The 26,765-nt window shown below is 42.3% G+C and overlaps 2 protein-coding genes across 2 annotated transcripts; both read right to left on the bottom strand.

Moving 5' to 3' along the window:
- Positions 1 to 1,391: 1,391 nt before the first annotated feature.
- LOC124463478 (protein NLRC3-like) lies at positions 1,392 to 26,451 on the bottom strand. Its single transcript, XM_047015207.1, has 8 exons — positions 26,352 to 26,451; positions 26,112 to 26,228; positions 23,654 to 23,770; positions 20,217 to 20,280; positions 19,878 to 20,106; positions 17,853 to 19,629; positions 17,705 to 17,765; positions 1,392 to 1,534 (listed from the first exon to the last, which is right to left on the bottom strand). Exons 1-8 carry the CDS (start codon positions 26,393 to 26,395, stop codon positions 1,511 to 1,513), a joined length of 2,433 nt encoding a protein of 810 aa, XP_046871163.1. The 5' UTR covers positions 26,396 to 26,451; the 3' UTR covers positions 1,392 to 1,510.
- Positions 1,456 to 2,108, bottom strand: LOC124463475 (stonustoxin subunit beta-like; the record flags this gene model as incomplete). The annotated part of the gene is made up of 1 exon (XM_047015205.1): positions 1,456 to 2,108. A coding segment is annotated over one exon (564 nt), but the record flags the coding sequence as incomplete, so codon positions are not given.
- Positions 26,452 to 26,765: the final 314 nt, after the last annotated feature.

Below are 26,765 nucleotides of genomic sequence, written 5' to 3'. Positions count from 1 at the left end.
AATGTTTCATAATGATGCCATTAGGCAGAGGAGGCACCAGATGACAAACAGACAATAGAGCTGCAGGTAGGCAGCAACAGACTGGCAGAGACAGGGGGTCTCAGGTAAGTTTGTTGAGTCTCTTGTTTGGCAACACGACAGGTTCTCTTCTTTAGACTTGTAAAATAGGGACATAATTGGACAATGCCATGGATACCCCCACTCTCTACTTAAACTGGTGACTGAACCAACATTAGTTTGAGTTAATGGTATTGTTGTTGTGATTAATTGTGTAGTATTGGGTACTGGTAGTTAGGAGGATGGCAAACACCTTATGTCTTTTCTAAGAGACAGACTGTGAGTCAGTGAGGGTGGTGAAAGGGAAAGAGCCAGGGAGAGACTTCAGATGACAGTGTCACAGCCATGGCAGGACCGGGGGTCAACCTGTTTGCCAGCAGGAAACAGTGGCACTTACTGTCTCGTCACCTCAGTGGTGGCACAGAACCATATCAGCCACTTCAAGAGAAATGGTTTAGCAATTTTCCCCGACTTTATTGAGAGCAATTCAATTGAGTTGATTTTAGAGGAGACTGCACCACGCCCATTGTAATTACAAAACTGCACTCACAGTGTACAGTATATACTGGCCTTTCATGGTATTGCTGGTTGTAAATACTGTACACCTGCATTCATACTTGACTGATAAGAAACACTACTTATAACTACATTTGAACAAGTTGAGACAACCCTTCAGTTACTAACTATATATTATCCAGGAGTATTAATTATGGTTCCTCAATATACATTTAACATATTACAATGTAGGCTGTGTTACAGCAATCATTTTGGTGTCCCCCTCAGAAATTGCTCTTACATTTACATTACATTTAGTCATTTAGCAGACGCTCTTATCCAGAGCGACTTACAGTAAGTACAGGGACATTCCCCCCGAGGCAAGTAGGGTGAAGTGCCTTGCCCAAGGACACAACGTCATTTGGCACGGCGGGGAATCGATCCGGCAATCTTCTGATTACGAGCCTAACTCCCTCACCGCTCAGCCATCTGACTCCCTGCTCTTGAGAAAATGTCATATAATTGTCCCCCCCAAAGTTGATAACAGATTTTCGCCACTGCATATTACATGTAGTGTTTACAGTGTATGTATGCATGTCTGTGTGTGTGTGTATGTGTGTGTGTCCAGGTGTGTGTTTGTGTGTAGGGCCACTGGGTCACCAACAAACACACAGCATGTCTTCTATCATCCTGACATCTTTATTTCTCCTTATTTAGTCAGTAAGACACTATTTAGTTCATCACATTCAGTGGGACTGAGATCAAAGACAGAATTGTTGTTTGTCAACAATTAAAACCCAGCCCTCCCTCCCTCCCTCCCTCCCTCCTGGTGAGTCGGTAATATTTAGAACTCACGCATCTAAAGGTTCAAACAAAACAAACATTCTACACACACCAATATTTACAAACACTCTGGGATATCAATTCCAACTGTGTACAGTTCAATCTTCACTGACATCTATGTGAGCACAGTGTGTGAGAGTGTGTGTGGGCTATTTTACCTGACACAGGGACACTGAGGAGTCATAGTTAAGAACCCTGAACCCAGGATAGAGGGGCTCAGTGAATGTGCTGTGGAATGTGTGCAGGTGGGTCAGTGTGTCAGAGGAGACTGTGTAGAAGGACAGAGTGCCGGCCGGCCAGTCCAGATACACTCCTACTCTGTGGGAGCTGGAGGAGGGGGCAGGTATGGCAGCTATTTTATTATTTTGCCAGGCAGAGTAACTGTTACCATAACATTCCAGACTCCAGGACTTGTTATTGTATCCAAGCCCACAGTCAGCACCCCCTCCTCTCCTGCTGATTCCTTTATATGTCACTGCTATATGAACCACTCCTCCACTCCTCTCTGCCTCCCAGTAACAGCGCCCAGACAGACCCTCTCTACACAGCACTTGTGACCAGAAGTCAAATCTCTCTGGGTGATCAGGATACGGCTGCTCCTCTCTCCTCCTTGTCACCTTTCTGTTCTCCTCAGACAGAGAAAGTCCTCTGTATGCTGTGTTTGGGTCCAGTGTGAGCTCACAGGCATCTGATGGGGGAGACCAAGACACAATATATTACTGATCAATATCACATTAGAATGTCTCCCTCTTCCTGCTCTCTCTTTCTTTCTATCTTTCTCTCTCTCTTTTTCTGTTCCTACCTCTCTACCCTGCTCTCTGTCCCTCCCTCCAAATCCCTCTCTCCATCATCCCTCATCTCCTTACCCCTGATATGCCCCCATCACTCCATCTTTCTAGGTAGGAGGAGAAGATGGGAGGAGAGCAGAGGGGAGGATAGGAAGAGGGGAGAAGAGGGAGGAGAGGGAAGAAGAAAGGGAGGAGGGGAAGAGGGGAAGAGATGAAGAAAGCAGAGGGAGGAGGGGAAAAGGAGAGGATAGGAGAGGAAGAGGGGAGGAGAGGAAAAGGGAGGATGGGAAGAGAGGGGGAGAGGGAGGAGGGGAAGAGGGGAGGAGAGGCAGAGGGAGGAGGGGAAGATGGGAGGAGAGCAGAGGGAGGAGGGGAAGAAAAAAGGGAGAAGGGGAAGAGAGGAGAGGGAGAAGGGGAAGAGGGGGAGAGGGAGGGGTAGAGGGGAGGAGAGGGGAAGAGGGTAGGAGAGGAGGGGAGTGGAGGGAGGACAGGAAGAAGGGAGGATAGGAAGAGGGGAGGAGAGGAGAGGGAGGAGGGGAGGGGAGGAGAGGAGAAGAGGAAGACAGGGAGGATGGGAGGAGAGGAAGAGAGGGAGAGGGAGGGAGAGCAGAGGAGAGGAAAGGGGGAGGAGAGGGAGGAGGGAGGAGACATAGAACACACAGACGTAAACAGTATTGAATTAATTAATTGTGTTAAACTGCTTCTGAAAGTAGTGATTACAGTGTGTCTATTTCTGACAGTGTCCAAGTCACTGATGGTATTGTCCCTTGTATGACCTTGTGTACTAGAACCAAGTAGCAGTCAATACTCACACTTCCTAAGGCCAGGTTTGATCCAGCACTCTCCACCATGATCCACACTGCAGGGATAAGCAGAGGAATTATGAAAATACACTTCACCTGTTGATAAGTGACTTAGCAACTGACTTTCTAAGTAAACGGCAAAATGTTGTTTCTCTCTTATCATCAGAGGTGTATTCCAGAAAGCAGGTTTTACAAACTCTGAGCCTAACCCTCAACTCTGATTTTAAGAACCCTGAGATGGGAAGCTCAGAGTTATCGCTTCCAGAACAGCTGATTTGAGTTCAATTCTAATTCTCTGGAATTATAAACTTCATGCGTGCAGGCGAGTATGAAGACATTTTTAGAAAGCAGAAAAACAACTGCAACAGCAAAAGGGGCAATGTTTATTCAGTACATTTCAATGCAGTATATTAATTTGACATTTCCGTCAAACATTCTGTATATTAGTCGATGTCTCAAGTCAACTTTTTACCGTCCAATCAGAGAACAGAGGGAGTGGCTGAGAACGATCACGTTGATGTCGTGCGCTAGTTTTAGTTGTAGTTCAGTAATGGCGGCGGAGAAAGATGCGAGCGAAGCCATTCGGTCCGTTGTGGCAACGCTGCCGAATATCCAGAAGTTAAAGCCGGAGCAAGAACAATCTTTGCTCCCCACGGGGTTCGTTTGATTTTCCAGCTCGGTCCGTTAGTGGTTGTTAGAAAAGATGTAACTGTTATCCTGTTTAAAATGATTCTGTTTACAGTATTTATTGTGTGCAAAGAGAGGCCTAACCCCAAATGTGAACTCTGGGTAACACTAGGCTTACGTAAACAAGGGGACTTCTGGAAAAATGTTATGCAATTTTGTCATTGAAAAGTGTAGCCTGTGCAGGATTTTAAATTGTATTAAACAGTGTCTGGCATTAATGGAACAGTCGTGGATGTATTCTAAACTCTCCTCCCATTTAGGAAGTATAACGGCCCCAATCTCTTTTTCCCACTCCTCTTTTATTTTGTCCATTTTGGGAAGGCACATGCTTTGTAGTGTGTCATACAGTTGTGAAATTATGTAACGAGAGTTAGCAAACAGCTTATTAAAACTCTCTTACTTGTCTGCCACTGTCTTCTCAAAGTTAAGAAGATGTGTTCTGACATAGTCTCTAATCTGAAAGTATCTGAAGAACTGGGAGTCAGATGGCTGAGCGGTAAGGGAGTCGGGCTGGTAATCAGAAGGTTGCTGGATCGATTCCCCGCCGTGCAAAATGACGTTGTGTCCTTGGGCAAGGGACTTCACCCTACTTGCCTCGGGGGGAATGTCCCTGTACTTACTGTAAGTCGCTCTGGATAAGAGCGTCTGCTAAATGACTAAATGTAAATGTAACTGGTTCTTTGGCAAGTTATATTTCTCTTGGAGTTGTTGGAAAGAAGCAAAAGTCCCTTCTATGAAAAGGTTGCCAACATTACAAATTCCTATTTGCTTCCAGGTATTAAAGGTTCCATCCAGAACAGAGGGAGTGAAGGTGGGGTTTGCTGCTATAGGAAGCAAAAAAGACACTGAATTAAGTTTGAAATGTTTTCTTAGTTGTTTCCATATCCTAATTGTGTCATGAATGATAGGGTTGTGTTTAAAACAGGTTATTTTGACTGGTACAGGTGATAGCATAACTGCTATAATAGAGAATGGTAGGCAGTCCTCCCGTTCCATCTCTTGCCCATCGAAGGGTGATGGAGTGTCATCCAACCAGTGTGCAATAGAGCGTATTCCGGTGGCCCAGTAGTATAGAATAAAATTAGGCAGTGCCAGTTGGTTTTGTGTTTGCAGAGATGGTCCTTTTCTATTCTATGAGACTTGTAGTTCCATATAAAGGGAAGAATAATAGAGTCCAGTTTCCTAAAAAAAGATTTTGTAAGGTATATAGGCAAGTTTTGAAAAAGATAAAGTAGCTGGGGGAGGAAGATCATCTTAATAGCATTTACTTTACCCAGCAGGGAGATAGGGAGTGTTCTCCAGAATTGAATATTGTGCTCTAGCTTGTTTAACAGCACAGAGAAGTTAGCCTTGTAAAGAGCATTATAGTTCTTGGTGATTACTATCCCGAGATAGGTTAAGTTGCCCAATATTATATGAAAGGGAAGCTGTTTGAGCCAGTCTTGATCCTCAAATTGTACTGGTAGTAGCTCACTTTTACTCCAGTTAATCTTATACCCAGAAAAAGTACAAAATAAATTAAACATTTTCAGTACTGATGGAATTGTAATCATTGGTTAAGTAACATATAACACAATGTCATCTGCGTACAATGAAATTGTATTTTTGGTAAACTCTGTGTTGTAGCCATGGATTTCTGGATGTGATCGAATGGTTTCAGCAAGTGGTTCTATGGCTAGCGCAAACAGTAATGGGCTAAGTGGGCATCCCTGCCTAGTACCCTTGCCAAGCTGAATAGGAGTAGAAAAAGTCCGGTTAGTGAGTATCCTGGTGCAGGGGCCATTGTATAACAGCTTAGTCCAGCACACAAACTTCTCACCGCAGTTGATTTTCTGCAAGACTGCAAATAAGTATGGCCATTCAACCCGGTCGAATGCCTTTTCAGCATCCAAAGTGAGGATAATAAGGTCTTTTTTGGGAAGTCTGGGAGAATGCATGATATTTAGAAGGCGTCGAAAGTTGTGGAAGGAGTTTCTATTGGGAATAAACCCAGTTTGGTCAGGGTGTACCAACTTACCCATAAAGGCATTAAGTCTTCTGGCCATTGTCTTGGCTTAAATTGCTACCTAGCACAACATGCTAGCAGACAAACTTTGTAGCACAATGGCGTGTGATGTTTTTGTCTCCTTGTGGGCCGGCCGCAAGCAAAAAAGGTTTCTTAACTTGTTCATCGACTAACTGTGCAATGCTTGATAGATTAATATTTTTGACAGTGGTGAAGGAGTTGGCTAAGGCGAACGCTAGCGATTGGTTATGGCATATCCAGAGTGGCTCTGGGCAGATCCAATAGTTTTAAACTTCAACAGACTACCCACATTCAAGGAAGTTAACGCTTGTCAATGGAGCGAGCCCAGACTCTCTGTACAAATTAATTGTACGAGAGTCGGGTTAGGACCAGGCTAACCAGGGTTGCCAGGTCTGTGTGACAAAACCAGCCCAATGGCCAATCAAAACCAGCCCAAAACCAGCCCAATGGCCAATAAAACCAGCCCAAAAACCAGCCCAATATCAGAACTCAAAATATGCCCCTGCCAAACCATATACACTGCTTTTAAAGTCCAACAGCATTGCTATAATTGCCAAATGTATTGTAATATCTACAAAGTATCACAAAATGTTTAGTATGCCAGCATTAAAAGCAGTTTTCAGGAGGTTTTCTCAGGACACTGAGAGCATTAGGCACTTGTGCACACGCACAGTGCGTGTATGTGGGCGTGTCCTATGTCCGTGTGTTTATGTGCTGATCTGGAGTCAGTTTGGTAGGATTTGGGCATAAATAAATTATTTCATTTAAAATATAGATTTTTATTTAAAGATATTCATGTAATTTGCATGCAAAATAGGTCTACCCGAACCAGCGGACAATAAATTCAACCCGCGGCAAAACTTCAAAAGTAGCCCAATTCCGCGGGAAAACCGCGGACCTGGCAACACTGAGGCTAACGTCTTACAGGTGAAGAAGAAGTAGAACAATCCTATGTGCACAAAACAACAGGCCCATTCTTCTCCTTTTTAATGACTGGGCATTACGAGAAGGAGGGTCCATCAACCTCCACAGCACAGATCAACAGTGAGATGTTCAGTTAATGCCAGGTTAGCTCTACATGGAAAACTGTAGAATTTCATGTAATCCGTATGTGTTATATGGCTTCAACAACAATCTTCTCTCTCTCACAACAACAGACCCGTCTGTGAATAGCCCATCTCTCCGTGCACGTGTAACCAGTGTGAACTGGTGAAACTCACTCCTCAAGTATGTAACAGCTCACCCGCGTCAATGAATAGCTAGCTTTTCTTTGGCGTAGTTGGTAGTGGTGGCGCTTGCTGATTCCATTTATTTTTCTTGTTGAAGTCCCTAGCTACATTCACTTCAAACCGACACTATGACCTAGGTTTGAGCTGAGCTACATTTGACAACGTCTGGTTTTAGTGACCTCTCTTTCTGGAGCTAAAAACCCAGAGTTTCCCTCATCTCAGGGTTTAAAAACTCAGTTTTCACTAAACCTGCTTTCTGGAAATACAATTATGATTGTGGCTACAATCATAGTTGAACCGTATTGTAGATTGTAGAGTAAACATGCAGTTTTTAATTGTATCATTATGAAATGCAAGGCCTATTAACGTAGTTTGATATATGTTCAGTGTTAAGCGCATGGGCGTCGCCGCAATGTAACTTGGGGGGGGTCACGTCCCCCCCACTTAAAAAAATAAGTCGTTTGGACCCCCCCACATTTGCGATCAAAATAGTAGTGCATGACTGGTCTACTAGTCCAGCGATCTTTCCATTGCTTCACAATCAAATCCGTTCCACTTTATCAGTAGGGAGAATACCCATAGCAATAGAATGCCACTCCACGTTTTCTAGACAAACGGCATCATGCACTAATATTCAACTCCCATACTCTTTGATCGACGCATCACGCTTGCAGCTAGCACTTCAGACAAGACTGTTCCACAGACGAGATGGACATAAGGAGGTTTTTTTAGAGGAAGAGGAAAGTAAGTCAGAGTTGCCCAAGTTTTCCCTTCAGTGGCCAAAGCACCCTTATGAGACATTATCTGACTATATTAGCATTGGTTAGCGTTAAGTCACAAAGATCCTTCTGCAAATATTAGGATTATAGCTAGCTAAATAAGCAAGCTTTTTACCTACATCTAGCACAAGGCAATAGCATACTTTATTTACCCATTAGCCTCCAAGTGGAACAGCATTTGTTGATTTCTTAATCTGGGTCTGAAATATGTTGTGCTTTTGGCCGTGTTCAGATTTAGGCGTCTGTTTCAGGCAGAAATAGATGACAAGGATGTTTTTTCCAAGTAGCTACAAAAGAAATTGCTGGTGTTTTTTTATTGCCATAACAACCGTGAGCTAATCTGGAGTTAACCTTAGCTAACATGCTAGTTTTTCTAACGACTGGAAAAAAAGAAGAAAAACCCTTTATTTCAGAATTGTCTTCCAAATTAAACTAGAGAGGGTACAATTTCTGGAGAAATTGTAGGGTTTGCTTTCTTGCGTCGGTTGCAGGTGGGTCCGTTTTCCCTTCTAGTCATATTTTCAAGCATTTAGCCTACTCATATTGCATAATTAATTAAGAACACCCTTTGAAACAAGGAACCCCCTTTGAAACAAGCTACTGTAACAATGTTGTCACTGGCAGTATTTCAGATGGAATTGCGATTCAAATAGTACCGTCTTCTAACTGAAAATAAGCCCCCCAAAACGTAAATAAGTTTGATATTAATTTAGGGGGACATGGCTAATTCAAAAGCAGTTTGCTAGAAGCAAGCTAGCTGCCGTTGCTATCCACACTTCACTGATTGCTTGAAAGCGCCGGAAATGAGAATGTTTCTTTTGTAAGGGATAATGTATAGAACGCCGGTCATTATCGGGAAATTAAGCCCCGACAGGACGAACAGCAGAAGCCCTGAAGGGGCTTATTTTCCCAATAATGACCGGCGTTCTATGCATTATCCCGCTTATTACACGGCTACTTGCCAAAAAAATTACTTAACACAGTGTGTCTTTTTCCAATTTATATGTTACCATTTGTATTGTTGATCAGCAGAGAAATAGTTCGCCAAAGACGTTGAACTTCATAGACTTTGAACATTCTTTAGGCTTCAAATCAGCTGACGTTGCTAAGCAACAGAGTACGCTGGGGTTGAAAAGTTACCGGACTACTTGCGGAGTGCTACGAAAGACGTGAATCCGAGGCAAAAAGGCCTCTTCCCTTAACAACGGTCAAATGTGCATAGCAACGGTCAAATATGAGAAAATAGTTCACCGCAGAACGTTGGGAAGCCCCATTCAAGTGAATGGAGTATTCTACAGCATTAAAGAACAGCCGTGTAATAAGACATAATATGGTTTAGCCATAGCTGTGGCATTGAAGACAGAACTGTAGCCATGGGCGTCAGCAGCATTTTGAGAGTGGGGACACACACATTATGCGGGGGGTCTGCATTCTGGTGCATTTACCACAACTATTTTACCATAGTTGTTATACATATACTGAGGGGCTGGACATTAAAATATTTTGAAAACTAAACTTCCCAATAAGCAATGGGACATCTTCAACTACCTGTCATCTTTCAGCACTCACCTCAGCAACAGAGCTGTCTCCACTGCCCCTGCATGCTGCCCCTGCCTCTGACTCACTCTCAATGTCTACCACCTATATCAGGAGACATGGAGATGCATTGAGCATTCTTTCATATTGATAATAATAAGCTTAATATAGATTTTTCATATGAAGATTTCTGAGATGTACATCATGTTATCAGCATATAAAATTCAGAATTGGTATAGGTTAAGTAGCCTAATAATTATGTAGGCTACATAAAAAAAGCATCTCCCTAAAGCATGACTGGACAGTTCAGAAATGATCAAATTTGTGTTCAAACCTGTAGTCTTTTCCACAGATCACATCCTTAGGATGTAAGCTTTCAGAAAATACATGGTTTAGGAGGTTGAATCAGTTTCCCTAAATGGCACAGCCTAAAAAAGTATCAGCCATATAGCCTACTCCATTTACCAATACCGAATTTATTATGCATGGACAGCATCCTAATATGGAGAGATGGACGTGTCTCTTGTCTCATTAGATAACATCCTGAGGGTATAAGCTTTCAGAAGATATATGGTTTTAATTGTTGAATCAGTTTTGCCTTCATGTTACAAACTAACATGTAGCAATAAAATCCTGCGAATTGCCCAAATTACAAGTTGAGCAACCTTATTTAAATTGGAAGACAATGTTAGACAAACTAGACAAACTAGCATGTTAGCTAAGGTTAACTCCAGATTAGCTCACAGTTGTTATGGCAATAAAAAAACACCAGCAATTTCTTTTGTAGCTACTTGGAAAAATATCCTTGTCATCTATTTCTGCCTGAAACAGACGCCTAAATCTGAACACGGCCAAAAGCACAACATATTTCAGACCCAGATTAAGAAATCAACAAATGCTGTTCCACTTGTAATCGGTAAATAAAGTATGGTATAGCCTAGTGCTAGATGTAGGTAAAAAGCTTGCTTATCTAGCTAGCAATAATCATAATGTTTGCAGAAGGATCTTTGTGACTTAACTAACGCAATTATAGTCAGAGAATGTCTCACAAGGGTGCTTTGGCCACTGAAGGGAAAACTGGGCAACTTTGACTTACTTTCCTCTTCGTCGAAAAAAACCTCCTTATGTCCATCTCGTCTGTGGAACCGTCATGTCTGAAGTGCTACTAGCTACAAGCGCGATGCGTCGATCAAAGAGTATATGGGAGTTGAATCTGCGTGCATGATGCTGTTTTTCTAGAAAACGTGGAGTGTAATTCTATTGCTATGGGTATTCTCCCTACTGATAAAGTGGAACGGATTTGATTGTGAAGCAATGGAAAGATCGCTGAACTAGTAGACCAGTCATGCACTAATATTTTGATCGCAAATGTGGAGGGGTCCAAACCTTAACTCTATGGTACAAACGGACTGTACTGCTACACACTGCCAGAGGGCGAGCCGAGTCTGTAACGTCAAAAGAAGACGCAGTCTCTCTCAAATTCCAAGTTTTACACAAATAACAAAAATATGCTGACTCGCTGGCTGTCTTCACAATCGCCATATTTTTAAAACACTGCTCTCCATTTGGATGTAGAATTGACCCTGGTACGAAAGTAAACAAAGACTCATCAGACGCAGATTGACAACACTGTTGTTGCTGCCGCAATCGTCAATGGAGGCTGACGGGGCTCTCACATAGCAAACAAATCAAAGTTTATACAGCAACCTAAATTAAAATCTCACCACCTGGATGTTTTCACAATAGTCATATCGTCATAACATTTCCCTCTTTCTGTTTTTTTGTGTAAAATTAAACTACAAAATTAGCTACGAAAATACTACTATGTATGATATGACGCTCTCTAGCATGGCTGCCGCCTAAAAGACTAGGCGGTCTCACGGGCGACCCGCACTCGCTCAATTTACAAAAACTTTAACAACCTAAATCAAAAATCCGAGATTGCAGTTCCACTCTAAATCGCTTTCTCAACAAAACTAGATGGTTGGGGTTTTGTGGGGGTGGTATTTTTCACTCGTAATCCAAGCTCCAATTTGCGTGCTAGAACGTCTCTATCACGTTGTATCCATGCGTCGTTGCTGACGTGTGTTGACGTGGTGACGTAGCTAGCACAGATTACCCTTTGTCGACTAAAGGCACTTTGTTACCACAAAAACGTTGTAACCTCCTAAACTGTGCAACGGAACGTAAATCCCAATACAAGCAACGCAATCGAGACCAAGACGAACATTTTGACACAGCCGTTGTCAGTGTAGTCCAAATATTGACTGAGCCTTAGGGGGGCGAAAAGAAACAATAAATAATATAATAATAAAGAGAAACAGATAAACAGCATTCTCACAAATAAATATGTGAGATAACAATGGTTTGTGCTCGCCGAAGGCAAGAGCACACCCCAACAAGGTTGCTCAACTTGTCATTTTGGCAATTCGTAGCATTTCATTACTACATGTTAGTCTGTAACATGAAGGCAAAACTGATTCAACCATTAAAACGATATATCCTCTGAAAGCTTATACCCTCAGGATGTTATCTAATGAGACAAGAGCCACAACCTTCTCTCCATATTAGTATGCTGCCCATGCATAATAAATTCGGTATTGGTAAATGGAGTATATGGCTGATACTTTTTTGGGCTGTGCCATTTAGGGAAATGGATTCAACCACCTAACCCATGTATTTTCTGAAAGCTTACATCTTAAGGATGTGATCTGTGGAAAAGACTACAGATTTGAACACACATTTGACAATTTCTGAACTGTCCAGTCATGCTTTAGGCCGGGAGATGCAAATTTTGTATGTAGCCTACATAATTATTAGGCTTCTAAACCTATACCAATGGTAATTTTGATATGCTGATAACATGATATACATCTCAGAAATCTTCATATGAACAATCTACATTAAGCTTATGTCAATTATTAATATGAAAGAATGCTCAATACATCTCCATGTCTCCTGATATAGCATAGGTGGTTGAGAGTGAGTCAGAGGCAGGGGCAGCATGCAGGGGCAGTGGAGACAGCTCTGTTGCTGATGTGAGAGCTGAAAGGTGACAGGTAGTTGAAGATGTCCCATTGCTTATTGGGAAGTTTAGTTTTCAAAAGATTTAAATGTCCAGCCCCTCAGTATATGTATAACAACTATGGTAAAATAGTTGCGGTAAATGCACCAGAATGCGGGAAATTGCATCTACATCTTTAAAAAAATTGTGGGGGAGAAACCCCCAGACCCCCCAGCAAAATGTGTGTCCCCCACTTTGAAAATGCTGCTGACGCCCATGGTTAAGCGACATTACATAAAGAAGTATATAAAAAACAAACATCTCCTTACTTGAGTTTCTCCAGTCTGCAGTGTGGATCCTCCAGTCCAGCAGAGAGCAGCTTCAATCCTTTTTCTCCTGGATGATTGTAGCTCAGGTCCAGTTCCCTCAGGTGGGAGGGGTTGGACCTCAGAGCTGAGGCCAGAGAAGCACAGCCTTCCTCTGTGACCAGACAGCCTGACAGCCTATAGAAAGAGGATCAATATAGTGACAGAATCCATCTGGGCCTCCAGAGTGAGTAAGCAAAGAGGGTTTTTTTGGCAGGTGCTGTTATAGCTGCACCTCCCCTCATTAGACAGAGTGACCCACATAATCCCACTCATTCAAGACGGGTTCAATTAGACAAGGTAATTGCGGGTGCACCCACTCAACAATACAAGTTTACCTTTTTGACATTGTTATAAATACAGACAATAAATCTATATATTTGTACAACATGGTTTTTGCATTGGGAATGTTGGGATGAGAATACAAAATCAAGGATAAAGAACAAGCAAGTTTGCTTAACAATTCAATCAATTAGCCAATTCCCTGGCCTGAATATGTCCACAATTTTAAACAGTTATCATATTCCAAAGGAAGAAATCTTAGTGCATCTAAACCAGCCAGAATAAATTAGAGTGGGCTATAGGGAAGGGAATTATGCGGCAGATAATATTTCAAAAGAAAAATTCCCACATTAAATACAATACATCATGACAGTTTGCATGATTTGAAATTGTAACTTATTATCACACTGGCATTTAATTATCACGGCAAACAATAACACTGCACTGAACTGTACGTAAAGTAAAAAATAGCAAAACCTGTAATGATCACTCAAATCATTCACGTTTTCTATGCTAAACCTAGCAGTCACATGAAAGTGAATGAGGTGAACGAATCCTTTCTGTTTCCTCTACTGAGCCAATGAAACAGTCCCGATGCGCTACCACTTGAAGATGAACGAATCACTTACTGAGACTAGTCGTTACTCCTGAGTCATTCTAAAGATTCGTTCAATATGAAGGAATCTTTCACAAACAACACACAACTACTGGCGTCTTGGTTGACGTGAACATACCACTTTACAATTAATAGACGTACACAAAAAAAAAAAAAATGGCCATTCCTCTGTATACTGAGGTAGTGACCAAATCATCTAATAAGTCTCCCTGTGTGAGTTCATGTTTAAACTGTAGTCAAGCTGTAGTTCTCCTTTAGCTTTCCAGCAGAATAGACAGCATCTATCTTCCACTTTCCTAACTGTAGGAGCCATTTGTGTTTCTTATTGGCTTGTCATATTATTTTGGTTAGATAGAACTGTCAGTATATTTTGGACACAGGGTGGCAGTCATTGGAGGCACAGGGTTCTATATTTAGGGACACAGGTGACAGGAAGGGGGCACAGGTAGAGGGAAGGCACACAGTTCTCACCAGACTAGAGAACAGACCACCAAGGTCATTGGGAAACCTGGTATGTCAATCTACATTTTACAACTATGCATAATAATGTGGCGACCCTGTACTTCAGAATGTGGGAAAGAATGTCAGGACATTATTGGTAGAGTACGGGGGGTCACCTTTAAGTTCCTGGGTGACAACAGGTGATATAAGGGGAAGTTTGGGTGGGTTCGGGGCTCTTAAGTTGTGTGTGTTAAATGTTTTGGCTCACGTCAACCCTAAACATATCTCTCTCCATCCACGGCACCCCTATTTTTTACTTTTTACTCTCAACCTCCTTTCTGTCATATTTGTACTTTATGCCATTTGATTTAACCTTGTGATATGTTGAATAGGCTATAACTGCTTTTATTATAGGCATTACATTGAGAAAGAGAGGTTTATCTAATTTTTGTTATATTCAAATGAACCACTCTCTTTAATTCAACTCATTTAATATAACTTTTGAATAAATAGTGAACAAGAATATGAACAGACAAAGTCTGTCTCTGTCACAACTATATCACTGTCACCCTGAATATCTCATCTCCGGTAACTTGTTCAATGCAACATGTAACTTGTTCAATGTTCTTATGGTTCTTCCCTTTGGGACTTATTTAGTTTTCACAATGTATGCTTCATGTTTTGGCTGCCCGCAATGTTTGGGACTATCTCGTTGTTATGATCAGTGACCTATGCACTTTTGTAAAACTCTCTTTTGGAAGTCGCTTTGGATAAACGCGTCTGAATGCATACATGTAATGTAATGGTAGCAGGTTGTCCAGTTCTTTGCAAACTATAAAGTTATCTGTAAATGTGTCCATTGTCCTCATCCACGTATCTCACGTTAGCGATCAGCTGGCAAAGGCCACTAGCTTCAGTGGTCTATTTGAAGCGCAAATTTCCACCTTAGCCGTAGTTTCTCATTCAGCAATGTCCTCCAACATATCATCAATGCGACGTTTGATCGTGTTATGAGAGAGGGGGATTTTTCTTTTGCAGCATCTGGCCCTAGCATTACCTCATCCATTTGCAGGCTGGTAATATGAGCGACTCTTCTAAAGTGTGTGGCTTTTTAGATTTAGCAAACAACTCGTCAACTAAAAAAACAAGCCTTTTGTGCCTTCACATACACGCAAGGTAGAAAGCATACGTTCACTCTGTGTGGTATTCTGTGTTTTAAGTCTTTTAAAATATTCAATGTCTTTGTTCTGGTGTGCCGGGTGCTTGGTCTCCAGGTACCTTGCCAATTTGCTAGGCACCATGGCTGCATTAGCCAACGTCTCCCTGCAGACCAGGCATACTGGTGTGGGGCACGTTAGCTACTGGAGAGTCGTTATGCCTCTTTTTTCTCTTTGCTGATTTCGATTCAGATGTCTGTTCCTGTGGAAGTGCATTCTCTTTAAAAACGTATCCATTGCCTGCACTCCTCCATCTGCTGTCAATACGGAATAACGAACGAAGTCAACGAAAGAACTGTTGTTGACGTTAAGCCCTGAATCAACTGTGACTCCTCTGGACCCCTTATTTGCTTTTCACAATGTTTGCTTCATGTTTTCACCCGCAATGTTTGGGGCTATCTCGTTTTCATGATCATTGACCTATGCACTTTTTGTAAAGCTCTCTCTTGGAAGTCCCTTTGGATAAAAGTGTCTGCTGAAAGAATTAATGTAAATGTACCATCCGTCAGAAGTAAAAATAGCCAGTTACATAGTAGTATTATACACCAAGCACAGTTCTTGCTATTCCTAATCTGAAACCCTTCATGCAGTGGAAGAGGCGTCAACCACAGGGACTGACGTGGAAATTGACACCATACTGTTGAAACGATGAAGATGGTATGATTGAAAATAAATCTTTTTTCACCCCTTTTAGTATAATTATAATATAATATTTATAATATTTTATATTACTGGAAACCATATGTTAAGCTGTTGACTTATTATAGTTGAGCTTAGTATTATTACCGCTAAACGATAGAAGATATTGAGCCTGAGTGTGAGATCTGGGTGACAGAGGCTGAGGAGTGAGGGAGAAGGCCACCTGGAGGCAGGCATCGTCCTTCGCAGGCAGAGGCCTGAGCTACAAGTCAAGATGCACTGTTTTTGACTCCACACCTAGAATCTTATCCGCCTGCACAAGGTCAGCACTAGCCCTAAGCAGTGCGTTAAGCTGGGAACACAAGTCTCTGACTCCCGGTCCATCAGCACCGGATCTCCTCAGGGCTGCATCCGTTCCCCTCTGCTCTTCTCCCTGTACACCAACGGTTGCACCTCCAGTCATCCGTCTGTCAAACTCCTGAAGTCTGCGGACGACACCACCCTCATTGGGCTCATCTCTGGTGGAGACGAGTCTGATTATAGGTGGGAAGCTGACAACCTGGTGACCTGGTGTAGCCAGAACAACCTAGAGCTCAATGCTCTTAAGACAGTGGAGATGGTTGTGGACTTTAGAAAGAACACAGCCCCACTCATCCCCATCACCCTGTGTGACTCCCCAGTCAACCCTGTGGAGTCCTTCTGCTTCCTGGGTACTATCCTCTCCCAGGACCTCAAGTAGGAACTGAACATCAGCTCCCTCACCAAGAAAGCACAACAGAGGATGTACTTCCTGTGGCAGCTGAAGACGTTCAACCTGCCAAAGACAATGATGGTGCACTTCTACACAGCCATCATTGAGTCTATCTTCACCTCCTCCATCACCATCTGGTACCCTGCTGTCACTGCCAAGGTTAAGGGCAGACTGCAGCGTATCTTCTGCATTTCTAACTGGCGATTCTGCACTTGGCAGTTCGGATTTATAAGAAATATTCCTCTGGTTGCTTTGTCGAGTCCATAGTCCTAAGCACAGCTTCTTTTTCCTTGACGCTACCTAACATGGCCTGATGCATCTTCGGCTCATATCTTACTCAAGGTTTTTGTAATACCGTACATTTTTATACTTTGTGTAATTAAGTCTATTTACTATAAATAATTTTGTATTTACCTTACATCATTTTTGTATCTGTCTTTATATTTTCTACTCAATTTTTACGGCCCAACCAACCACCTCGTATGTGTTAACTTACCACAGATGTGACCTCTGCCCTGTATCCAGGACGACGCCTTATTATTGGTTAAACTGATCATACTGAAGGATGGAAGTCTTTGATGTGCAGTGAGCCAATGACTGAAGGGCCCTGGGACAGCTGTGTGTCTGTCTTGTGATTGTGGGACGGACCAATGACTCTTGAGAACGATGTATTATAAAATGGTGTGTTGTCTGAAGTTCTTTGGGGTTCAGTGTGCATCAGCTGGGAAGTGCTGATGTTACCGGATTCTCCGGTTCTGTCTAGGAGACTAGATGGAGCTGTTTAGCGAATGGTCTTTGTGTACTGTGTTGTTGTGTTAAACTTGTAAGAATTGATCAACATAATGCTAGATATTTCTTTTGTTAAAGAAAAAATATCTCTCCCACAAAAATGGACCTGACTCTGAGCCTGCCTGCTGCCTTGTACCTGAATGACTCTTGACTGCCCTGACTATTCTTTGTCCGGACCCCTTGTACCTTTAGTAGACCACAAACTTACGATCAGTGTGTGGTGGGTGTGTGATTGAACATAAATACAGACCTCAGTGTCTCCAGCTTGCAGAGTGGATTCCCCAGTCCAGCAGAGAGCAGCTTCATGCCTGAATCCCCCAGATTGTTGTTAATCAAGTCCAGCTCTGTCAGATCTGAGGAGGGGAGAGCTGAGGCCAGCGCTTCACAGCACCGTTCTAAGAGGTTACAGTCATTCAGCCTACATGACAATAGGAGAACATGAGACATCATCAGAGGCATGTTTATCATACAATCATGAAATATAATATATAACCCTTATACATACAGAGCAGTTTTTGAGTTTTTGACCACTGGCAGCAACCTCAGAAGACCTTCCTCTGATCTGGAGTATATCTTCAGGTCAAACACGTCCAACTTCTCTTCTGAAGTCAGCAACACAAAGACCAGAGCTGACCACTGTGTAGATGAGAGCTTCTTCTCACTGGAGAGACTTCCTGAGCTCAGGTAATGTTGGATCTCCTCCACCAGAGAAAGGTCATTCAGTTCATTCAGACAGTGGAACAGATTCATGCATCTCTCTGCAGAGGGATCTTCTCTGATCTTCTCCTTGATGTACTTGACTGTTTCCTCATGGCTCTCTGTCTTGTTAATTGTCTGACTGATTAGGCCTCGTAAGTCAGTCTGATTGGACTCCATTGAGAGGCCCAGGAGGAAGCGGAGGAAAAGGTCCAGCTGTCCATTCTTACACGGCAAGGCCTTGTCCACAGCACTCTTGTAGAGGTGGACGTCAGATGTGTATGAGGTGGACTGAGATATCAGATTCTCATTGTTGTTGATGAATGAGAGATATACAAACACAGCAGCCAGAAACTCCTGAAAGCTCAGATGGACAAAGCAGAACACCTTCTCCTGGAATACTCTACCATCCTGTCTGAAGATCTGTGTGAACACTCCTGAGTGCACTGAGGCATCATGGACATCAATGCCACACTCTGTCAGGTCTTTCTCATAAAAAATCAAGTTGCCTTTCTCCAGCTGGTGGAAGGCCAGTTTTCCCAGTGACAGAACACTCTGAATGCTCTCTTCATCCCAATGTGGATCGGTCTCAGTTTTCCCAGCATACTTCACCTTCTTTTGTTTGGTCTGTAACACCAGGAAGGTTGTGTACATCTCAGTCAGGGTCTTGGGAATCTTCTCTTTCTTCTCTGTTCTCAGCATGTGTTCAAGGACTGTAACAGTAATCCAAGAGAAGACTGGTATGTGGCACATGATGTAGAGGATCCTTGATGTCTTGATGTGTGAGATGATTCTCCTGGCCAGGATCTCATCACTACATCTCTTCATGATGTACTCATCCTTCTGTGGGTCATTGAACCCTCGTAACTCTGTCACCAGGTCGACACACTCAGAAGGGATCTGATTGGCTGCTGCAGGTCGAGTGGTTAGCCAGATGAGAGCAGAGGGAAGCAGGTTTCCTTTGATCAGGTTGGTAAGCAGCACATCCACTGAGGTGGACTCTGTGACATCACACCAGCTCTTGTTCTTCTTGAAGGCTAAGGGCAGTCGACACTCATCCAGTCCGTCAAAGACAAACAGAACCTTGTACTTGTCATAGATGGAGATTACTGATTTTCTGGTTTCCGAGAAGAAGTGATGGACAAGTTCTATCAGACTGAACTCTTTTCCAACCAACAAATTCAGCTCTCGAAATGGCAGAGGAAAGATGAACTGGATTTCCTGATTGGCTAGTCCTTCAGCCCAGTCCGTGATGAACTTCTGCACAGAGACAGTTTTTCCGATGCCAGCAACTCCTTTTGTCAGAACAATTCTGATAGGTGTGTCTCGTCCAGCTGAGGGTTTAAAGATGTCGTTGCATGTGATGGCTGTTTCTGTTCTTGCTGATTTCCTGGATGCTGTCTCAATCTGTCTCACCTCATGTTCTTCATTGACCTCTCCACTCTCACCCTCTGTGATGTACAGATCTGTGTAGATCTTATTGAGAAGAGTTGGTTGTCCTTGCTGAGTGCCCTCAAAGACAGTCTGAAACTTCTTCTTCAGTTTAGATTTGAGTTTCTGTGAGAGTCTATGATGAGAAAGCTCTCCTGAATGACCAAACACAGATGTTATTCTTAACAGAGCTTTAGTTTGCAAGAGAAAGTTATTTTAACAGTCCAGAATAATGTTTCCCATTATAAATATGGCAGACATTGATGGCTCATACATAATCATTAATTTCTACATTAATTTCATCGTCATTGCAGTTATTCAAAATTTACTTTAATACTCTTAACCTGTATCTATATCATAAACCATCAGTCGGTCAACTAAGACTAAATATGGAGTCTCTTACTTTTCTCCAGAGTGTCAGCCAGCTCCTTCTGGTTCATGTTCCTCAGGACGTGCAGTGTGATCTTCAGAGCTCCCTTTCTGGCACTGCTCTCCTGCTTCTGATATTCAGGGTCCACCACTTCCTGGTCCTCACTCTGACTCTCTAAGCCTGCTGGGAAATCTGAACTCAGAATCCTCTTCATCCTCTTCAGCTCTTTCTTCACAAACCTGATGACAGTCTCCTCAAGCACCTGAAACAGAGAGGGAAGATATCAGATGAACCAAGAACTCTAGTCCCAGTAGAACAATATGATTAAAATGATTCTGTCTTGGTTGTACTTTAGATGAACATAAAACTCACTGTGAATATGGAGGACAAGTCCTCATGGTGACTCTGGTCTGACTCCGACTTCTCCTGTTGATCTCTGAGGACAAGAGATGACATTACTTAACCACATGAACCACATGTACAAGGGCTGATAATCTACTAAAGAGTTTATCATACATAAGCATGAGTGGTAAACGGAACTGTATCCACTCATGCATACACACAGACCAGGGATGGAAATTACATTTTTTGTCCACCGGCCACTGTGGCTGGTGGATTTCAAAATCTACCAGCCACTCAATGTTTTTACCAGACACTTTCTTGTTTTTAACCGACAATGTGTAACTGCATGTGAAAATTAATACTACAAGTTCTAAAACTGGTTGTTCCCATCCTTGATTGTGATTGTAAAATCCAGCATAGCCTCACAGGTTGTCCTCATAACATTCTTTAACATTCCATATTACTGCGCATCGAATATTTCAAATTGAAAAAGACGGCAAAGATGTCCATCTGGCTGTTGCGTGGCGACGATTTATGAAGGAACTATACTTTTTCGTAGCGGAAGAATGACGGTTAATTATTAAACTATTTTGTTTCTAATAGTTTTTATTGATGAAACCATATCAAATATTTGTAGAAACAGTTTTAGAAAAGCAATAAGCCCCGCGACTCCGTGGTTAACGCTGATTTTAGAACAGGTAAGGGGGTTTTCGGCACTCCGCTTCGCGTCGTGCCTAACAACTCCCCTTATCTGTTCTAAAATCAGCGTAAACCACGACCTCTTGGGGCTTATTGCTTAAATCTACAATACTTAAGCAGTTTATTTAATCTCAAGTCTCAATGAAACACTGGCACTTTCTCTTTCTTTCTTATATATGCACAAACAACAAACTGATATACATTTCATTAAATGAGTAGGGCAGATTAAACAACAAACTAACATTCCACCCATCCTCCCCACTCCCAGTACAATTTACTCCTGCTCATCAGAATCAAATTCTAAAGTTTCAGATGTGCTTTCCTGAGCGTTCTTCTTCCAAGACAGGGCGAACAGCTACCACGAAGCGGAGGGGTGTTGCTTCGCTCTGAAGGGGCTTATTTTCCCGATAATGACAACGGCGTTCTATACATTATCCCGCTTATTACACGGCTACTTACACGGCTACTTGCCAAAAAAATTACTTAACACAGTGTGTCTTTTTCCAATTTATATGTTACCATTCGTAGTGTTGATCTGCAGAGAAACAGTTTGCCAAAGACGTTGAACTTCATAGACGTTGAACATTCTTTAGGCTTCAAATCAGCTGAAGTCGCTAAGCAACGGAGTACGGGGTTGAAAAATTGCCGGACTACTGGCGGAGTGCTACGAAAGACGTGAATCCGAGGCAAAAAGGCCACTTCTCTTGACAGCGGTCAGTTATACATAGCAGCAACGTTCTGTTATCAAAAAATAATTGACCGCAGAACGTTGGGAAGCCCCATTCACTTGAATGGGGCATTCTACAGCATTAAGAACAGCCGTGTAATAATTATATTTACCCGCCACGTTGGCCGGTAGGTGAAGCGAGTTTACCCGCCACAACACAAAATCACCAGCATTTGGCTGGTGGCGGGTGCTAATTTCCATCCCTGACACAGACACACTGTATAAGAGTGATACCATCACTACCAAGTAAACCATCTTCTATACCAGTGGTTCTCAACCGGGGGTACGCGTACCCCTGGGGGTACGTGAAGGCAGTCCCGTACGAGATTTTTAAAGATTAGCATCCATTAGCATCCATTCAAAAATCCTTTAAAAATAGTTATTATACAACTCTTCAGAATGTTCCAAAAAGTTCTGTTGATTTGTATGGGCCATATGTAGTTTAATTGTCTGCGTTTGCAGGTCTGTAATTTCTTGATATTCAGCGCTGCGAAAGGTTTATGACCGCTGTCATTGGCAACGGGTTTTGTGCTTCTAATTCACATCTTTCATATCATTCCGCAAGTAGTCCGGTCATTTAACGTAACGCAAAGTCATTGAAACTTGAAGTCAGAAGGTGGGTTGCTACTTGCTACGCACAAAGGTTTACCAATTGAAAAACGGCTTTGTTCATTTTACTCCAAAAATATGTACGCTCAAATAAAAAAAAAATACTAATAAAATGATTGCGCGCTACACGTGTTCGCATTAACTATTGATCTTCCGAACTAGCATCACATCTAACTCAGAATGTGCATGCATTAGCAGGGCAGGGCAGCTGTGGTGGCGTATACGGGGGCCGGTTCTGGTGGTCGGGTCTGGATCAAAGTCCAGGGCCTATTTTTACTCCCACGTATACGTAAACCACCTCCGTGGATGCGGGGGTCGCGAGTCACTGGCACCATTATTTTAGGGGTGGTGGGCTGAAATGTTTGAGAACCCCTGCTCTAGGTGGCACTGTTATCTCCTTTGGATATGGTTTTTCGTGATGTTAACATTCATTTGCAAAATGTTTACTGGTCAAATTTGAATAGCTGTTTGTTGTTGCTAGGTTACGTATTAGTTAAAGTGAAACCGTAACTCCATTTTAACGTTTTTGAGTGCCGCAAAACAAAGGCAAAGACCTTAACTGATGTTACGGCATTCTGCATTGGCTTTCTAAAGCCAAAGCAGGCTTTTGGAAGTTACGGTGAAGACCGTAAGTTAATTAGTTAACTTACGATATTTAAGATAAGTTAATTTAAGATATTTAAGATATTTGGCCACATGAGAAAGCAGACTTTAACTGTTCCGAAAATGAAAAAAAAATAATTTTAGACAAAATTTAAGTTATGGTCTTTTGCCTTTGCACAGCTAAATAAATGGCAAGTCTTTTAAGGTGGAGAAGTAACTCACAGGCTTATCCTGGAGTTCGCTCTAGTCTCTACTGAATTACAGAGAGCAGCTTTGAAAAAAAAGTCTGCACCAACATGGAATGACCTAATGGTAGTATGGTATGACTTGCATAATTGCATTAGTTTCAGGGTAGTTTGTTGTGGTTGTGTTGTGGTTGTGTCTCTGTGTTAATGTCAGGTAAAGTTCAACATTAAAGCAGCACAGTGGACTGGTAGGTTGTGGTCCTGTCTCTCTCTGATCAAACACAACAAGGAGGTCAAAGGTGTTGATGTGTCTGATGGTGGTCTAGTGGTTAAACCATAGATACATAAAGAGAAGACCAACACCACATGTTAATGAAATAATATTAAATAACAGCTCCCTCTCACTGTGTAGCTCTACCTCATAGTCTGAACATCAGCCAGGCTATGAGTTCTGACTTTGTTTAGCAGACATGTCACATCATGATCCTGAATCTAATGATGACGTTATACTTCAAATTACTTATTGTGTGTTGTCAATGAATGTGTGTGGCCTACCTACCTGTATACACTATACACAGACGGCTTCTTCACATCATGTCACCTTCATCACATAACATTGAACACCAGCAGAGGTCAGTACATACCCTTCCTCATTGGAAGGTCCTCCTCCATCACTGAAGTTGATAGGTAGACCCATAGATCTGTCACTCTTCATGGACACACAGCTGGGTACAGGTGAGGCTGGTCTCTGCTGTCTCATCCTGTCAACAAACACAACAAAGTGTCTTACAAACATAAATCACTAAAGTAGACACCACAGATATATCATACTGTCCAACATGTGTTGCTGTAGTCATTCATCAGTAGGGTCAGAACCAGGCTTGAATATTGCTGTTCAACTTGAATGAGTCAGACAGGCAGGTTTCCAGACCTGTTGTTACTCTGTATCTCTCACTATGAACCTTTATCACATGGTCTGTATGTCAGCAGCTCTAACCCTGTGTTTTAGTAGGGATGTGATGAGGGATACTTTAGTATCTACAGTCAGCAGTTCTAACCCTGTGTTTTAGTAGAGATGTGATGAGGGATACTTTAGTATCTACAGACAGCAGCTCTAACACTGTGTTTTAGTAGGGATGTGATGAGGGATACTTTAGTATCTACAGTCAGCAGCTCTAACCCTGTGTTTTAGTAGAGATTTTACATTATAAAGCATAGGTCTACATTGGACTTTTAGATTATAAATACTACTTTATACTTTGCTTCCCTTAAACAATCGATGTCTTTACCAGTGAGCAGCATGTTCACTTTCATGGATTCTTTCCAATCATTTTAACTGCTCAGTATTACCAACAAACAGGTGGTGGCAATGAATGGGTCTGGCCTGGCCAACTGTATACACTTAAAGGAGACATGTAATGAAAACTTTATTTTATGAGGTTATTTAACATTAATATGAGTTCCCCTAGCCTGCCTTTGGTCCCCCAGTGGCTAGAATTTTCGATAAGTGTAAACCAAGCCCTGCTTGTTCTTCTCCGCCTTTGACAAACTGAAGGCTCAAACGCTCTGTTTGAAAATCTCCTCCAAGTGACGTAGATACGAGAAAGGTTACCTCCCCTCTCTCTGCTTTGCCCGCTCAGATCATCTGGCCCGCCCATGAAAAACTGAGCTGCCACCGTGCAAGGGCGAGTGCGATATCGGTTTTTCCTGGAGAGACATCATGGCGAGCAAACAAACGAAGCATAACAGTTGCTCATTGCTTGTCATTGCATAACAGTTGCTCATGTGCAAATCAAAACAAAAGTATTTTTTTAGTTCCTTCATCCAAGCTTCTGCACAACCAGTATCTTAATTTGATTTTCGCTGGAATTGCGCCGACACAACTTCACAAAGTTTTGTATGTCTGCGCCAAACATTTCAGCCTCTACTGTTTCCTCAACTTGAGCCAATACAAAACTGGCCTTGCTGAAATAAAATTCTGGATCAGTAATAACTCTCCTTGGTCAAGCTACAAACCTTGGACAAGTAAGCTAACTAACGCTATATCATTTTGTTGCTTTACTGTATATGGTTACCTAGCTTGCTACCCTTAGAATGTGGCTGTAACATTAGCTCTGCAGCTAACAGCTGAGTTACTGTTGCTTATGTAAAGATAGATGGCATCAAATAGGCTATGTGTGTGAATACAAACGCTGTAACGCCAGTGTTGTGCACTTCTTTGTTATTTGGATAACCGTTATGCTGTGTTATGGCACGGGCGATCACTGCCTTTCTCCTCATTGAAATTATTTATGAGTGTGCACCTCTGCAAACCAGGGTGATCAGATGAGAATGGGCAAATTCGAGGCATATTACAGCAACGGGGCTACGAGCTAGCTGAGTTACTGTCGCTAATTTAAAGGTAGATGGCATCAAGTGTGTGTGTGAATACAACGCTGTAACGCCAGTGTTGTACACTTCTTTGTTATTTGGATAACCGTTCTGCTGTTGGTGTTATGGCGCGCGATATCCGCCTTTCTCTTCATTGAAATGACTATGAGTGTGCACCTCTGCAAACCAGGGTGATCAGATGAGAATTACTCATTTTGAGGCATCTTACAGCAACGGGGGCTACGAGCCATTGTGATACATCCGTTGTAAACATTAGCGCATGTTGCCGCTCCTCTCCTCCTCATTAGCATTTAAAGCTACAGACACCAAAACAGCGCATTCTGAGGAAAGCTCATTGTGGGACTACTCGTAGTGGCTATAATTCTGCTCCATGGCTGAATTTCGGGAAAGAGACTTCAGATACAGTATAAGGGGACCACTAAGGCCTATATAAAAGCATCCAAAAACAGCATTACATGTCTCCTTTAACAATTAGACAGTAAAGACAATAAACAGTAGGGATTGAGGCTGGCAGGTTGTGCTCTGACATTAATAAGTAATGTTGCATTGATTCATGTGGACCCAAATACAAACATTATCACTATAATCATATATATACTATAAGACAAATATATTATAATATACAAATATTGAGTCCCAGTACAGACGGCTTCTTTACATCATGTCACCTTCATCAAATAACATTGAACACCAGCAGAGGTCAGTACATACCCTTCCTCATTAGAAGGTCCTCCACCATCACTGAACATGGGAGGGTTATCCATAGACTTGTCACTCTTCATGGACACACAGCTGGGAACAGGTGAGGCTGGTCTCTGCTGGATTGGGCTTCAACACAACAGAGACAGACCTTCAGTCTCTCATTTATTCTGACTAATGATGATGTCATAATATCACTGCTGAGCTCTGAGATGGAGAACAGTCATGAACAGGTCTGCATTCTCATCTTACCTCTTAGCTTTGGTGTCCATGTCATGTTCCCCAGAGAGACTCATTTTAGAGGCAGTGCCCCCTTCCTCTCTCTCCCCAGAGATACTAATTTTAGAGGCAGTGCCCCCTCCTCCCTCACAAAGTCAGAACTTCTCTCGTCAGGGTCAGATTATAAGGATTTTGAAGCCAGACCTGTAGACCTGTAAACAAACAACAGTTAGAATTCAACCCTATTAAGACTGTTACCTCAAGAGAGGAAGGAAAACTAACATTATACCCTGAATGAGAACACAGCACTATGATGTAAACAACTCAGTTCAAATGTATTCAGTACCTCAGTCATTTACCTCATAGTGACATAAGACAACAGAAGTCAACAGAGAAGACAACAAGCTCCACTCCATCATACTGCACTATCAGCTGTACTGAGCACTA

This window comes from Hypomesus transpacificus, unplaced genomic scaffold, assembly GCF_021917145.1.
Source record: "Hypomesus transpacificus isolate Combined female unplaced genomic scaffold, fHypTra1 scaffold_284, whole genome shotgun sequence".
NCBI lineage: Eukaryota > Metazoa > Chordata > Actinopteri > Osmeriformes > Osmeridae > Hypomesus > Hypomesus transpacificus.
Note: the sequence above shows the minus strand (reverse complement) of the source record. Positions and strands in the feature narration are given on the sequence as shown.